The sequence below is a fragment of the Gigantopelta aegis genome, chromosome 10, assembly GCF_016097555.1.
Source record: "Gigantopelta aegis isolate Gae_Host chromosome 10, Gae_host_genome, whole genome shotgun sequence".
Lineage (NCBI taxonomy): Eukaryota > Metazoa > Mollusca > Gastropoda > Neomphalida > Peltospiridae > Gigantopelta > Gigantopelta aegis.
In genome coordinates, this window is record NC_054708.1 from 8,173,028 (window position 1) to 8,191,167 (window position 18,140).

Genomic DNA, 18,140 nt, shown 5'->3' on the forward strand with positions numbered 1-18,140 from the left:
TTAATATACCTGAAGTATACAACATAATAAAGTTTAATACCTGAAGTATACAACATAATAAAGTTTAATATACCTGAAGTATACAACATAATAAAGTTTAATACCTGAAGTATACAACATAAAAAAGTTTAATATACCCGAAGTATACAACAAAACAAAGTTTAATACCTGTAGTATACAACATAAAAAAGTTTAATATACCTGAAGTATACAATATAATAAAGTTTAATATACCTGAAGTATACAACATAATAAAGTTTAATATACCTGAAGTATACAACATAATAAAGTTTAATATACCTGAAGTATACAACATAACAAAGTTTAATATACCTGAAGTATACAACATAATAAAGTTTAATACCCGAAGTATACAACAAAACAAAGTTTAATACCTGAAGTATACAACATAAAAAAGTTTAATATACCTGAAGTATACAATATAACAAAGTTTAATACCTGAAGTATACAACATAATAAAGTTTAATATACCTGAAGTATATGTCATAATAATGTTTAGTACCTACAAAACCATAACACAACAAAGTTTAATATATAACACAGTTTTGTACCAAAAACATACAACACAACTAAGTTTAGTATCTAACACAGCCCCTGCAAATCAAACAATTTGTTCAGCAAAAACAAATTTAAATGCAAAAGTAGTTTGCTTCAGTTAAAATACACTTTGCCTTGGCAGTAGTATTTTAAATACCCATTCTATCTCTCTTCAATATTCAGTTGCTTTTTACAGACAGGATCGATGAAAACATTTGATTCAAATATAATCAGTATTATAATTAAATAGCATTGGCTGAAGCTTTAACATAGATACTGAATGCCGATGTGAACTGCAAGGGCTGTAACATGTACAAGAAAACTAATTTTTTTACTTAAAATATGTTTCATAACACAGCTTAGTTCCAAAAATATGTCATAATATAATTTCAAATTCCATGAGCAGACAACATTCTTCACTATGGACGAGTACTACTATTTTGTTTATATACTGACTAATGTTTTTGTAAATTGCACATACATTTAGATTTTTTTGTGCTAAAAACACTTTTTCTTTTGTTTTTACAAGCTAAACTAAAACACTGGACAAAAAGCGTTAAAGGGACATACCCTAGTTTTTAAACACTAAGACATATGTTTGACTATTATAGCCATTTTTGATAACTGAAATAATATTTTACTTAGATTTTATGGTTTAGATTATCAATTTCCAAACATTCAAAGTGTTTTGGGTCATACTAGTGTTTTTAATATCACAAAATGCATTTCTCATATTTTTAAAAATGCACGTGCGTCTGAGAAGTAACAGTTATGGGGTCAAGTTTTAGTCTATTTTCAGAGGGTATTTCACCATTTCATATTTCACTCAGTTGTAACTTTATCCAAATGTGTTACACATTTGTAGATTAACTAAACTTAGTGTTAATTTTCATGGGTTGAAACTAGGGTCTTTCCCTTTAAACTGGAAGCTGGTACAGTGTATAGACATACCTGGTTAACATCTGATTTTTTCAGTAAAAACACTTGTCCAGAGCTGGTGGAGGCTATTTCCTCATACGCCTTGTAACCTCGGTGTGTGTTATTACCACAGTCACCCGTCAACACAAACACAACCTGCAAATATCAAACAGTGTAACTTGTTACATGGGTAATAAGACTAAGGGTTTTTATTATTCACATATAACCAGTATAACCCACGTGTCATATAATGATTTCATGTGCACAACGAATGACGTAATTTTGTCAGAACTTAATGCAGCTTCTCCAATGTAAACGTTTATCAAACTGACGTCATTTCGGAAAATGATGTCATTTGATCGTCTCTTTTTACTTATGTTTGAAATGTTTTGACATGGTCCAAGCTTGATATTCACAAAAATAATATTTTGGATAATGTGGATAATAAAGAAATTATTACACTTGTGTGTGAATCATACTGATTTTACGAAACGTGTGTCAGGATTCATCTACTTCCCTCACTCTCGCTCGGGTAATACAAAAATCCTGACACTCGTTTCGTAAAATCAGTACGACACGCATGCTCATATAATAATCTCTATATATGACTCTTAGAGAAAAGAGAATGTGAGAAAGTTAGGAGTTAATATAGTTGTGTTTGTTTGCATAAAAGATCTGCTTCATTTCTAAATAATATATTTTATTTTATCAGTGTTGGATACCCTACTGTCCCATTTAAATCCTTTCTTTTAAAAAAATGCTAACAGCTCCACCAACCCCCCCCAAAAAAAAAACTACCCCAAAACCCTCAACAAATCCCAACTCCCAAATCTTCACAGCCACACCAAATTGTGTGTAATTAAAAAAAGTAGTCCCATGTAACAAATGATCTTTATTTTGCTTGAAGTTTATCACTTAAATCATTTCCCTTTGATACCCACTGCACTCAATAACTAAGGTAACTGAGCTACTGTTGTTATTTCTGTGTGTGGTGTCTGCTGAAGCCAAAATAAACTGACAGTTAATGAAAATAATACACATTTGTAGCTCTTGCTGTGCCAGTAATAGAAACAATAGCTTCTGTTACCTCCACTGGTATTCCTGGCATGACACGGTAAAGACAATGTTCTTCTCATACAATATACAATATTTAGTTGTTACAAGATTATTTTGTTTAATGACACCACTAGAGTTAACCGATTTATTAACCACTGGCTATTGGATGTCTAACATACAACCATTTGGTAATTTTGACATATAGTCTTAGAGGAAACCCACGACATTTTTCCATTAATAGATATGGATCTTTTATATGCCCCATCCCACAGACAGGATAGTACATACCATGGCCTTCGATATACCAATCATAGTGCACTGGTTGGAGTGAGAACCAGCCCAATGGGCCCACCAACAGGGATCGATCCTAGAGGGGTCAAAGACGACCCAACATAAGCATGTCATGCAGCACCACTCGCTAATTCAGAGAACCCCCTATTTCAAGATAACACACTATGGGCATGATATTACAAAAACTGAAAAAGTGACCCTATATATGTTCTTTAATTAAAAAAACCCCAACATTTCTGTCCATTTGTATTACATGTACATATTTGAGATAACAATTCAGGTGATTTTATCCTCTCTATTAGTTGCCGACACTCTGTGCAGTTTATTACACACTGTGAAGCAATGAGCTGATGGATTTATGATCTTGCAGAAAGAGCCACAACTTGTCTTACAGCAAATCAACACCACTACTAACATCGCCTCATATCAATGACTTCTGCCATAAACACTGCCAGTGGAATTTCCATGCAGCTGATAGCCTGATGACTCTACCACTAGCTGTGATAGATACATGGTGTAACAGATGACCACTTGCTACATACCAGTTGTATGATATACACGAATCATAATGACAGCACCAAATCTTAACTTATGATTTATTATTTGTGCACTAACACATTAAACTTCTGTAATTTTTAACATAAAATACACATTTACTCAATTCTGTTTTAAGCATGACTTAAAGGTGAGTATATAAACTTGAAGCACATGCTAACCAATTTCTAAATGACCTTGACCTAAGGTGCATATTGCATTATCACACTGGTGAATACCTAGGTACCACATATTAAAGTCATCCTTTAAAGGAAGGGACAATTAAGGCATTTGGCCTGGTATGCATAGTCAACATTATGCACATTATTGCCAATATCAACAAGTATAGTTAATTAATAAAATGATTAAATGTGACGGCTATTATATATAACAGGTGCAGCCATTTTGTACCATCCCAATGAATATGCCCTCTGGTGAGCCAGTGGTTACGTAATACTTAATGTGTCACGTCAGGAATTAGTCTTAGAACTGAAGAAACAAAACGTACCTGATTTTTGCGGAGGCATTGCAATGTTCTGTAATAATATCCATCCCAATAAGTATATATTATGTTTCAATACAAAAGAAACCACCATTGCTAAAGTGTCGAAATAACTGTATTATGTTTTGTCCATAAATTAACCCATGTACTGAAATAATAATCGAGTGTTTTCTTAGTGAACTGGTCTTTTCTTTCCGTGGCCTGTTCCTGTGGTTCCTGATTGGCATGTATATATTTAGATGGTCCCCAGTCAATGTGTCTGGACACACTAAAACTATGTGCGTCTTTTCTTAAGATCACAGGGTATTGTGTGATAACCGCGCAGACACCCTTACAATCGTAATGCACATTATCAACCATCCTGATTTATTACTGTAAATAATTCTGTAAAACCATTGATTAAGTAGATTTTTCCATCTAAAATAACAAAACTGACCAATTACATAGTCCCAAAGAAAAGAAAATTATCACTTGGGTATTGTGAGTGGTCGTTTTTGCTCCAAAGTACCCTACCAATTGGCCTAATAATATGCATTTTTGTCTTTGGATTTTTTAAAGGGACATACCCTAGTTTTTAAACACTAAGGCATATTTGTTACTATTAGAGTCGTTTTCTGATAACTGAAATAATACTTTACTTAGATTTTATTCTTTAGATTATCAATTTCCGTACATTCGAAGTGTTTTTGGTCATCCTGGTGTTTTTAACATCACTAAATATCTTTCTCATATTTTTAAAAATGCACGTGCGTCTGAGAAGTAACAGTTATGGAGTCGAGTTTTAGTCTATTTTAGAAGGTATTTCACCATTTCAAAGTCACAGATTCATGTTTCATTGAAATGTAACTTTATCCAAATGTGTTGCAGATTTGCAGATTAACTAAACTTAGTGTTAATTTTCACGTCTTGAAACTAGGGTATGTCCCTTCAATGGAGAAAAATACTACAACTCATTTCATTCTACTGATGCAAATTCAAATATATTTAGCTAAATAGTTTATTATATAATCAAATCATTTATGTTGTTTTACAAGTCAAATTGATGAAAGCAAAGCGCCTTGTAATAAATTAGAGTGTTTGTTTATACTGAGCATATAGGAGTTGGACGGAGCTGTAATCACTTCACCCCAAGCTATAGCACTGGACACCACAAAAATGAAACAAAATGGCTGCCCCCAGTTAGCAGGAATAATCATGTTTTTTTTTTATTAATTCTAAAATTATGCATTTTTCATTTGTTAAAGTGACCGAAGGTGTTGGTGGTCCGGGTATGCATCTTTCCAACACACAAGGCTCTTGTTTGAGTTGACTGTCCCTTTAAAGTGTCAGTATGTGTTGGTGGTCCGGGTATGCATCTTTCCAACACACAAGGCTCTTGTTTGAGTTGACTGTCCCTTTAAAGTGTCAGTATGTGTTGGTGGTCCGGGTATGCATCTTTCCAACACACAAGGCTCTTGTTTGAGTTGACGGTCCCTTTAAAGTGTCAGTATGTGTTGGTGGTCCGGGTATGCATCTTTCCAACACACAAGGCTCTTGTTTGAGTTGACTGTCCCTTTAAAGTGTCAGTATGTGTTGGTGGTCCGGGTATGCATCTTTCCAACACACAAGGTTCTTGTTGGAGTTTAGTCTACCTTTAAAGTGTCAGTATGTGTTGGTGGTCCGGGTATGCATCTTTCCAACACACAAGGCTCTTGTTTGAGTTGACGGTCCCTTTAAAGTGTCAGTATGTGTTGGTGGTCCGGGTATGCATCTTTCCAACACACAAGGCTCTTGTTTGAGTTGACTGTCCCTTTAAAGTGTCAGTATGTGTTGGTGGTCCGGGTATGCATCTTTCCAACACACAAGGCTCTTGTTTGAGTTGACTGTCCCTTTAAAGTGTCAGTATGTGTTGGTGGTCCGGGTATGCATCTTTCCAACACACAAGGCTCTTGTTTGAGTTGACTGTCCCTTTAAAGTGTCAGTATGTGTTGGTGGTCCGGGTATGCATCTTTCCAACACACAAGGCTCTTGTTTGAGTTGACGGTCCCTTTAAAGTGTCAGTATGTGTTGGTGGTCCGGGTATGCATCTTTCCAACACACAAGGCTCTTGTTTGAGTTGACGGTCCCTTTAAAGTGTCAGTATGTGTTGGTGGTCCGGGTATGCATCTTTCCAACACACAAGGCTCTTGTTTGAGTTGACGGTCCCTTTAAAGTGTCAGTATGTGTTGGTGGTCCGGGTATGCATCTTTCCAACACACAAGGCTCTTGTTTGAGTTGACTGTCCCTTTAAAGTGTCAGTATGTGTTGGTGGTCCGGGTATGCATCTTTCCAACACACAAGGCTCTTGTTTGAGTTGACTGTCCCTTTAAAGTGTCAGTATGTGTTGGTGGTCCGGGTATGCATCTTTCCAACACACAAGGCTCTTGTTTGAGTTGACTGTCCCTTTAAAGTGTCAGTATGTGTTGGTGGTCCGGGTATGCATCTTTCCAACACACAAGGCTCTTGTTTGAGTTGACTGTCCCTTTAAAGTGTCAGTATGTGTTGGTGGTCCGGGTATGCATCTTTCCAACACACAAGGCTCTTGTTTGAGTTTATTGTCCCTTTAAAGTGTCAGTATGTGTTGGTGGTCCGGGTATGCATCTTTCCAACACACAAGGCTCTTGTTTGAGTTGACGGTCCCTTTAAAGTGTCAGTATGTGTTGGTGGTCCGGGTATGCATCTTTCCAACACACAAGGCTCTTGTTTGAGTTGACGGTCCCTTTAAAGTGTTAGTATGTGTTGGTGGTCCGGGTATGCATCTTTCCAACACACAAGGCTCTTGTTTGAGTTGACTGTCCCTTTAAAGTGTCAGTATGTGTTGGTGGTCCGGGTATGCATCTTTCCAACACACAAGGCTCTTGTTTGAGTTGACGGTCCCTTTAAAGTGTCAGTATGTGTTGGTGGTCCGGGTATGCATCTTTCCAACACACAAGGCTCTTGTTGGAGTTGACTGTCCCTTTAAAGTGTCAGTATGTGTTGGTGGTCCGGGTATGCATCTTTCCAACACACAAGGCTCTTGTTTGAGTTGACTGTCCCTTTAAAGTGTCAGTATGTGTTGGTGGTCCGGGTATGCATCTTTCCAACACACAAGGCTCTTGTTTGAGTTGACGGTCCCTTTAAAGTGTCAGTATGTGTTGGTGGTCCGGGTATGCATCTTTCCAACACACAAGGCTCTTGTTTGAGTTGACGGTCCCTTTAAAGTGTCAGTATGTGTTGGTGGTCCGGGTATGCATCTTTCCAACACACAAGGCTCTTGTTTGAGTTGACTGTCCCTTTAAAGTGTCAGTATGTGTTGGTGGTCCGGGTATGCATCTTTCCAACACACAAGGCTCTTGTTTGAGTTGACTGTCCCTTTAAAGTGTCAGTATGTGTTGGTGGTCCGGGTATGCATCTTTCCAACACACAAGGCTCTTGTTTGAGTTGACTGTCCCTTTAAAGTGTCAGTATGTGTTGGTGGTCCGGGTATGCATCTTTCCAACACACAAGGCTCTTGTTTGAGTTGACTGTCCCTTTAAAGTGTCAGTATGTGTTGGTGGTCCGGGTATGCATCTTTCCAACACACAAGGCTCTTGTTTGAGTTGACTGTCCCTTTAAAGTGTCAGTATGTGTTGGTGGTCCGGGTATGCATCTTTCCAACACACAAGGCTCTTGTTTGAGTTGACTGTCCCTTTAAAGTGTCAGTATGTGTTGGTGGTCCGGGTATGCATCTTTCCAACACACAAGGCTCTTGTTTGAGTTGATTGTCCCTTTAAAGTGTCAGTATGTGTTGGTGGTCCGGGTATGCATCTTTCCAACACACAAGGCTCTTGTTTGAGTTGACTGTCCCTTTAAAGTGTCAGTATGTGTTGGTGGTCCGGGTATGCATCTTTCCAACACACAAGGCTCTTGTTTGAGTTGACTGTCCCTTTAAAGTGTCAGTATGTGTTGGTGGTCCGGGTATGCATCTTTCCAACACACAAGGCTCTTGTTTGAGTTGACTGTCCCTTTAAAGTGTCAGTATGTGTTGGTGGTCCGGGTATGCATCTTTCCAACACACAAGGCTCTTGTTTGAGTTGACTGTCCCTTTAAAGTGTCAGTATGTGTTGGTGGTCCGGGTATGCATCTTTCCAACACACAAGGCTCTTGTTTGAGTTGACTGTCCCTTTAAAGTGTCAGTATGTGTTGGTGGTCCGGGTATGCATCTTTCCAACACACAAGGCTCTTGTTTGAGTTGACTGTCCCTTTAAAGTGTCAGTATGTGTTGGTGGTCCGGGTATGCATCTTTCCAACACACAAGGCTCTTGTTTGAGTTGACGGTCCCTTTAAAGTGTCAGTATGTGTTGGTGGTCCGGGTATGCATCTTTCCAACACACAAGGCTCTTGTTTGAGTTGACTGTCCCTTTAAAGTGTCAGTATGTGTTGGTGGTCCGGGTATGCATCTTTCCAACACACAAGGCTCTTGTTTGAGTTGACTGTCCCTTTAAAGTGTCAGTATGTGTTGGTGGTCCGGGTATGCATCTTTCCAACACACAAGGCTCTTGTTTGAGTTGACTGTCCCTTTAAAGTGTCAGTATGTGTTGGTGGTCCGGGTATGCATCTTTCCAACACACAAGGCTCTTGTTTGAGTTGACTGTCCCTTTAAAGTGTCAGTATGTGTTGGTGGTCCGGGTATGCATCTTTCCAACACACAAGGCTCTTGTTTGAGTTGACTGTCCCTTTAAAGTGTCAGTATGTGTTGGTGGTCCGGGTATGCATCTTTCCAACACACAAGGCTCTTGTTTGAGTTGACTGTCCCTTTAAAGTGTCAGTATGTGTTGGTGGTCCGGGTATGCATCTTTCCAACACACAAGGCTCTTGTTTGAGTTGACTGTCCCTTTAAAGTGTCAGTATGTGTTGGTGGTCCGGGTATGCATCTTTCCAACACACAAGGCTCTTGTTTGAGTTGACTGTCCCTTTAAAGTGTCAGTATGTGTTGGTGGTCCGGGTATGCATCTTTCCAACACACAAGGCTCTTGTTTGAGTTGACTGTCCCTTTAAAGTGTCAGTATGTGTTGGTGGTCCGGGTATGCATCTTTCCAACACACAAGGCTCTTGTTTGAGTTGACTGTCCCTTTAAAGTGTCAGTATGTGTTGGTGGTCCGGGTATGCATCTTTCCAACACACAAGGCTCTTGTTTGAGTTGACTGTCCCTTTAAAGTGTCAGTATGTGTTGGTGGTCCGGGTATGCATCTTTCCAACACACAAGGCTCTTGTTTGAGTTGACTGTCCCTTTAAAGTGTCAGTATGTGTTGGTGGTCCGGGTATGCATCTTTCCAACACACAAGGCTCTTGTTTGAGTTGACTGTCCCTTTAAAGTGTCAGTATGTGTTGGTGGTCCGGGTATGCATCTTTCCAACACACAAGGCTCTTGTTTGAGTTGACTGTCCCTTTAAAGTGTCAGTATGTGTTGGTGGTCCGGGTATGCATCTTTCCAACACACAAGGCTCTTGTTGGAGTTGACTGTCCCTTTAAAGTGTCAGTATGTGTTGGTGGTCCGGGTATGCATCTTTCCAACACACAAGGCTCTTGTTTGAGTTGACTGTCCCTTTAAAGTGTCAGTATGTGTTGGTGGTCCGGGTATGCATCTTTCCAACACACAAGGCTCTTGTTTGAGTTGACTGTCCCTTTAAAGTGTCAGTATGTGTTGGTGGTCCGGGTATGCATCTTTCCAACACACAAGGCTCTTGTTTGAGTTGACTGTCCCTTTAAAGTGTCAGTATGTGTTGGTGGTCCGGGTATGCATCTTTCCAACACACAAGGCTCTTGTTTGAGTTGACGGTCCCTTTAAAGTGTCAGTATGTGTTGGTGGTCCGGGTATGCATCTTTCCAACACACACGGCTCTTGTTTGAGTTGACTGTCCCTTTAAAGTGTCAGTATGTGTTGGTGGTCCGGGTATGCATCTTTCCAACACACAAGGCTCTTGTTTGAGTTGACTGTCCCTTTAAAGTGTCAGTATGTGTTGGTGGTCCGGGTATGCATCTTTCCAACACACAAGGCTCTTGTTTGAGTTGACTGTCCCTTTAAAGTGTCAGTATGTGTTGGTGGTCCGGGTATGCATCTTTCCAACACACAAGGCTCTTGTTGGAGTTGACTGTCCCTTTAAAGTGTCAGTATGTGTTGGTGGTCCGGGTATGCATCTTTCCAACACACAAGGCTCTTGTTTGAGTTGACTGTCCCTTTAAAGTGTCAGTATGTGTTGGTGGTCCGGGTATGCATCTTTCCAACACACAAGGCTCTTGTTTGAGTTGACTGTCCCTTTAAAGTGTCAGTATGTGTTGGTGGTCCGGGTATGCATCTTTCCAACACACAAGGCTCTTGTTTGAGTTGACTGTCCCTTTAAAGGATTTAAATGTTAAAATTGATTAGAAAAACTCTATCCTAACTGTACATTAAATTTTAATTGACCTTAATAACCATCACATGGGGTCACAATCATGAGCTGTGGTGCACTATGACTTGGTGAACATCCATACCAAATATGAAAGCCATAGATTAAATAATTCAGATAACAAAACTTTGAACAAATTGTAAGACCTTGACCGTGCACTGTGATCACAGTCATGGGGCTGGGAGTATACAACTGAAAGGTTATCACATGGTGAACAGCTATGGCAAATATGAAAGTCAACCAATAAAACATTGAAGAGTTAAAGGCAATTAGTGAAATTCTACTCAAAATTTAACCATACTTTACAGGGTGGGACGTAGTCCAGTGGTAAAGCACTCACTTTATGCACGGTCGGTTTGGGATCAATCCCTGTCGATGAGCCCATTGGGCTAGTTCTCGTTCCAGCCAATGCACCACGACTGGTATATCAAAGGCCGTGGTATGTGCTATCCTGTCTATTGGGAAATGCATATAAAAGATCCCTTACCGCTAACTGAAAAGAGTAGCCCATGAAGTGGTGACAGTGGGTTTCCTATCTCAATATCTGTATGGTCCTTAATCATATGTCTGACGCCATATAAATAAAATGCGTTCAGTGTGTCATTAAATAAAACATTTCCTTCCTTCCTTCAATACTTTAACTTAGTGTTTTCCCTAGCTTGTTTTAGCATGGTGCAGCACCATGCCTCAATAGCCTAGCACCATCTTGCCTTAATCAGCGCCATGCTGCCCTGAGATTAAACAAGCCTTTTCCAGTAATTAATTCTAAAATTGCCTTTATAAAACACCAAAAAGGGTATTATTAATTAATAAAATATGCCTTTTATATCTTTTGCCATTTATTTATTAAAGAATGCACATAAATTACATTAATGTTTATTTCAATTAATTATTGTGTATTTTTAATGAAATACAAGTTCCCCCAAAATGGTGAAAATGCTCCAAAAGTGTTTGGTCTACCATGTCTTGCCAAAATTTCTAGGGAAATCACTATTAAACTGAATATGAACCAAACCCAGCTAACTGTGCTGATGGGTTACAAATAATTCCAATACAAGCTACCAGTAGAATGATGCCTGTAAATACAGGGGCAAAGCAGAAGTGGAACTGTGGTCATATATGAACTTTAACCTGACTTTGGTTAAATGTTCATGTGGTAAGATGGCCACACTGAAATTGTCATTTCATTGACTCTCTTTATGCATTGCATGTGAGCCCCCCAAAAAGGGGACTATATAGTAGAGTACTCATCTGAAATGTAATAGACTGTTACTAGGATCAATTAATCATCACTCTATATAGCAGAGTACTCATCTGAAATGTAATAGACTGTTACTAGGATCAATTAATCATCACTCTATATAGCAGAGTACTCATCTGAAATGTAATAGACTGTTACTAGGATCAATTAATCATCACTCTATATAGCAGAGTACTCATCTGAAATGTAATAGACTGTTACTAGGATCAATTAATCATCACTTGATGGACTGGTTTTGTTCCCATTCTTATTAATTCATTCATTCATTCATTCTCTCTCTCAGTCTCTATCATTCTCTCTCTCTGTCTGTCTCTGTCTGTCTGTCTGTCTGTCTGTCTGTCTACCTCTCTCCCTCTGTCTGTCTGTCTGTCTCTCTCTCTCTCTCTCTCTCTCTCTCTCTCTCTCTCTCTCTCTCTCTCTCTCTCTCTCTCTCTCTCTCTGTCTCTCTCTTACTATCTCTCTCTTTCTCATATAATTCTAGATGTCTAACAACCATAGTTTAAAATGTGCTGAGGTGTTGTCATAAAAGAAACATTCCTTTCTTTTCCACAACAAATTGACTTCTATGGTGTCTAAATACTCAAAGCAATGAGGGGATGAGTGGTTAGCATGCACAATTTAACTTCAGATAAGAATCATTTTCATGTTGTTCAAACAAAACAAAAACAACAACAAACATGTATTTTTTTTACTTCACTGATTACTTTCTCATATTTTGTAGGTTTAATTATCATACCAATATGTTAATGAAATACGCTACTTATGAGAGCTATGAAGTACAAGTGTAAACAGATGACACTAATTGAAAACTCCAAGTATTTGATGTATCTGATGATTTACACAGAACCACACCGAAAATACAGTAGGTGGGATAGAGGAAAAATGTTAATTGCAGGTAAGTTACTAACAAAGCTTAACAACAAACATATGTTTGTGTCAATCATTGCAAAGTTTGTTTTTCCAGATCAACACAATGTAGCTACTTGCCAAGTGCCTCATTTAGAATCAACACCATGTAGCTACTTGCCAAGTGCCTCATTTAGAATCAACACCATGTAGCTACTTGCCACGTGCCTCATTTAGAATCAACACCATGTAGCTACTTGCCAAGTGCCTCATTTAGAATCAACACCATGTAGCTACTTGCCAAGTGCCTCATTTCGAATCAACATCATGTAGCTACTTGCCAAGTGCCTCATTTAGAATCAACACCATGTAGCTACTTGCCAAGTGCCTCATTTAGAATCAACACCATGTAGCTACTTGCCAAGTGCCTCATTTAGAATCAACACAATGTAGCTACTTGCCAAGTGCCTCATTTAGAACAACACCATGTAGCTACTTGCCAAGTGCCTCATTTAGAATCAACACCATGTAGCTACTTGCCAAGTGCCTCATTTAGAATCAACACCATGTAGCTACTTGCCAAGTGCCTCATTTAGAATCAACACCATGTAGCTACTTGCCAAGTGCCTCATTTAGAATCAACACCATGTAGCTACTTGCCAAGTGCCTCATTTAGAATCAACACAATGTAGCTACTTGCCAAGTGCCTCATTTAGAATCAACACCATGTAGCTACTTGCCAAGTGCCTCATTTAGAATCAACACCATGTAGCTACTTGCCAAGTGCCTCATTTAGAATCAACACCATGTAGCTACTTGCCAAGTGCCTCATTTAGAATCAACACCATGTAGCTACTTGCCAAGTGCCTCATTTAGAATCAACACCATGTAGCTACTTGCCAAGTGCCTCATTTAGAATCAACACCATGTAGCTACTTGCCAAGTGCCTCATTTAGAATCAACACCATGTAGCTACTTGCCAAGTGCCTCATTTCGAATCAACATCATGTAGCTACTTGCCAAGTGCCTCATTTAGAATCAACACCATGTAGCTACTTGCCAAGTGCCTCATTTAGAATCAACACAATGTAGCTACTTGCCAAGTGCCTCATTTAGAACAACAAAATGTAGCTACTTGCCAAGTGCCTCATTTAGAATCAACACCATGTAGCTACTTGCCAAGTGCCTCATTTAGAATCAACACCATGTAGCTACTTGCCAAGTGCCTCATTTAGAATCAACACAATGTAGCTACTTGCCAAGTGCCTCATTTAGAATCAACACCATGTAGCTACTTGCCAAGTGCCTCATTTAGAATCAACACAATGTAGCTACTTGCCAAGTGCCTCATTTAGAATCAACACAATGTAGCTACTTGCCAAGTGCCTCATTTAGAATCAACACAATGTAGCTACTTGCCAAGTGCCTCATTTAGAATCAACACCATGTAGCTACTTGCCAAGTGCCTCATTTAGAATCAACAAAATGTAGCTACTTGCCAAGTGCCTCATTTAAAATCAACACCATGTAGCTACTTGCCAAGTGCCTCATTTAGAACAACACCATGTAGCTACTTGCCAAGTGCCTCATTTAGAATCAACACCATGTAGCTACTTGCCAAGTGCCTCATTTAGAATCAACACAATGTAGCTACTTGCCAAGTGCCTCATTTAGAATCAACACAATGTAGCTACTTGCCAAGTGCCTCATTTAGAATCAACACAATGTAGCTACTTGCCAAGTGCCTCATTTAGAATCAACACCATGTAGCTACTTGCCAAGTGCCTCATTTAGAATCAACAAAATGTAGCTACTTGCCAAGTGCCTCATTTAGAATCAACACCATGTAGCTACTTGCCAAGTGCCTCATTTAGAACAACACCATGTAGCTACTTGCCAAGTGCCTCATTTAGAATCAACACCATGTAGCTACTTGCCAAGTGCCTCATTTAGAATCAACACCATGTAGCTACTTGCCAAGTGCCTCATTTAGAACAACACCATGTAGCTACTTGCCAAGTGCCTCATTTAGAATCAACATCATGTAGCTACTTGCCAAGTGCCTCATTTAGAATCAACACCATGTAGCTACTTGCCAAGTGCCTCATTTAGAATCAACACCATGTAGCTACTTGCCAAGTGCCTCATTTAGAATCAACACCATGTAGCTACTTGCCAAGTGCCTCATTTAGAATCAACAACGTCTCATTACATATCCGTAGTCTTGTTTACATAAAACTGGGATTGGTTTAACTGATTCTCAAGAAAGTACCCATTGGGTTATTTCTCGTTCCAGCCAGTGCACCACAACTGGTATATCAAAGGCCATGGTATGTACTACCCTGTCTGTGGGATGGTGCATATAAAAGATTCCTTGCTGCTAATCGAAAAGAGTAGCCCATGAAGTGGCGACAGCGGGTTTCCTCTCTCAATATCTGTGGTCCTTAACCATATGTCTGACGCCATATAACCGTAAATAAAATGTGTTGAATGGATCGTTAAACAAAACATTTCTTTGTCTTTCAAGAAAGTCATTATGGATACATATACATGTAATGTAACATGAATTTGAATATTACTTCATAAATTACTATATAAATTTGGATATACAGTGAAAACCCATCTAAGAACACCCCACTGTTAAGACCAATATTTCATTAAAGTCCGGAATATTTACTTAGTGAGAATACTCTGACTTCAATACCACCCTGCTATTATGAATTATGACAATATATATAAAAATACAAATGGTTACATGAATTGTCTGGATACAAAAAAATATGTAGTATGTGTTTCATCAAGTTTGGTTTTATTTAAATATCACTTTCACTGCCTTGACAACCATACAAAAAGTAAGTTAAAAATCAAATTAATTTTTGTTTGATATTCAAAAGGCAGCACCAGTTTACTGCATTTTTGGTATGCCCATTAATTTACTATCATACAAAATGTTACCAGATCCTTTTGCAAAAATGTAAATTCTACCTATAGCAATAATTATGAAACCCACACTATGATTTATCTAACCATGCCTCACACATGACCGATTTCTTAACTAATTGTATTCCACAAAGATTAGAAGAAAGGGTTTCTTATATGTTAAGAAATTGGGAGGACATATCTACACCTTTTGCTAGAACCTGCTTATTAAAATCATCATTTATTTATTCAGCTATTGATTTATGGAATAATTTAAGCCCAGCAATTACAAAGTGTGAAACAATATCGTCTTTCAAAAAAGCAGTAACACCAGTGGTAAATAAAGTTCCATATTATTTTTCCTGTGGAAAAAGAATAGAAAATATATTGCATACTAGATTACGACATGGATGTAGCCCTTTAAGCGCCAATTTGTACAGATGTGGACTTACCACAGACCCTTCATGTAACTGTGGATACAGATTAGAAAACAATATCCATTTGTTCTTACAATGTAAACAATATGAACAACAGAGACTGATTCTATGTAATTCCTTACAACTTTTTCAACCAATAGATTTACAATTACTGTTATATGGTAGAAGCACAGTAGATGCCAATAATAAAGAAATATTTACTTATGTTCAAATATATATAAAAAAAAAAAACTCATCGTTTTGATTAATAAAGTATTATTTAAATTACCATAAGGATTATTTGTAAATGTGACAGCGAATTTAACTGCATGTGATATACTATTTGTGTAATCTTTTGTATCATATTTGTTTTTCTTTCCTTCACATTCTTTTGTATATAATACATTTCCTTACACTGATTATCCTTGAATGTATACATGTAGTTTATATGTACAGCTATGTAATATAGGTCGCCAAGTATATTGTATGAATACAGAAGAGGGTCTCATAAGTTGTCAAACTTGTGCCCAATTCTTTTGTTCTTTGTACAATGAAATATGTTTGCAAACATGACCAGGGCTTTAGATTGCACAAATGTTGAGGTGATAAAATTGGTTTCTCAAATAACTATGCCCAAAATAATCAAGCCCAAATTCAAGTACAAACTTGCTGACCTATCAAAATCACTGAAACGTTAAGCTGTAATTAAATTGAACCAAGCGGTCTGAGAGTACAGGCCGGGTGGGACGTAGCCCAGTGGTAAAGCGCACTCTTGATGTGCGATTAGTCTGGGATCGATCCCTGTCGGTGGGCCCATTGGGCTATTTCTCGTTCCAGCCAGTGCACCATGACTGGCCGTGGGATGGTGCATATAAAAGATCCCTTGCTGCTAATCGAAAAGAGTAGCCCATGAAGTGGCGACAGCGGGTTTCCTCTCTCAATATCTGTGTGGTCCTTAACCATATGTCTGACGCCATGTATAAAATATGTAAATAAAAATGTGTTGACTGCGTCGTTAAATAAAACATTTCTGTCTGAGAGTACAGCTAAAGCAATACATGTCCCCATCCGGGTCCAGCACATTTTCATATCTCCTAAGTTTGTGGGTCATAACTCGTTCAAAAAAATGGGTAAATCACCATGAAAGTCAAGCTTGATCTGTAACTGTAGCTCAATATATTGAGGCATTGCGAAAAAAGTCTGGAAAATATTTATGAGACAGGCAGACAGATATACAGACAGAAGGATGGAGATGAAACCTATTGTATGGGTAAGGTATTAATAACTTGAAATGCATTTCTGAATTTCTACAATTCTTTACCAGCTATTAATAACATCACTGCACTAAAAAGACCTCAGAACAGAAAAAATATCCACGAAAATTTGTTGTGCTCAAATCAGTAAGACCTCTAGCCTCATACAATACAGAACACTTTAAAAATAGGATATGGGGGTGTTGTTAAGAAAACAAAGTAATATTCCCTTCATAACAAGAAAGAAAAACATCAGTATTTATTTGTCTGCAGCTGCACATGTTAGTGTATATGTACTGATTAAAGATATGCACGAGGGTCTGCGGGCGGGCCGTGGCTAGACAAAGCTGGAATAATTCTGTTTTCACAGCACGTACATGTATATATATATTGTGTGGACGAGGAAGTAATGGTGTTTTCTGTACTAACAAAACACCAATCTGCTTTAACAATCAGTGTTCTCGTGTGAAGAGAGGGTGGAGTCCCCTGTTTAACCTGTACGCTTCATGGGAGAGGAGAGTAAATGAGGCTTGAAAAAAACACCATGAGCTGCAAGCTACAGCAACGTTTTCGCATCATCGCCACTCCACTGCAGAAACATGGAACCCAGCTTGAGTCACCTCTAGCCCTCCCCTTATTAGTATGTTGTACACATATCATTAAGGGGAGGGCTAGAGGTGACTCGAGTTAAATGGAACCCAGCTTGAATACAATACGAAATTGATCTGGAGATGTGGAAAGTTTTGTTTTAAAAATATTACAATATTTAATGAAAAGATTACTTGCTGCTAATTGGCACTAATAACACATGTGGCTGCAGCATATTTGTTTTTTTCACTCTAACCCGTTGATCCCTATCCTAGAAACCAGACAGGAGAAGAATATTAAGGGCACCCCTGCACGTGTGATGGTGGCGATACTTGTTTGATAAACTGTGAGAAAGAAAGAAGGAAATGCTTTATAATGAAAGAGGACACCCACTACTGCAATTCTTTCCAGTTAGTAACAAGGGATCTTTTATATCCAACATGTCATAGACACTATAGCTTTTGTTACACCAATAGTAAACCACTGGCTGGAACAGAAAAAGTTGGTTTTGTTTAAGTACACCACTAGAACACATTAATTTATTAATCATCGGCTATTGGATGTCAGACATTT

General features: G+C 38.4%; 1 protein-coding gene across 1 annotated transcript in view; it reads right to left on the bottom strand.

Moving 5' to 3' along the window:
* The window catches only part of LOC121382926 (hemicentin-1-like), a 140,748-nt gene that overhangs the window by 115,115 nt on the left and 7,493 nt on the right, over window positions 1–18,140 (bottom strand). Inside the window, exon 3 of the mRNA XM_041512607.1 lies at window positions 1,510–1,632. Coding sequence (XP_041368541.1) covers window positions 1,510–1,632 — 123 coding nt within the window. The remainder of the gene's footprint in view (window positions 1–1,509; window positions 1,633–18,140) is intronic.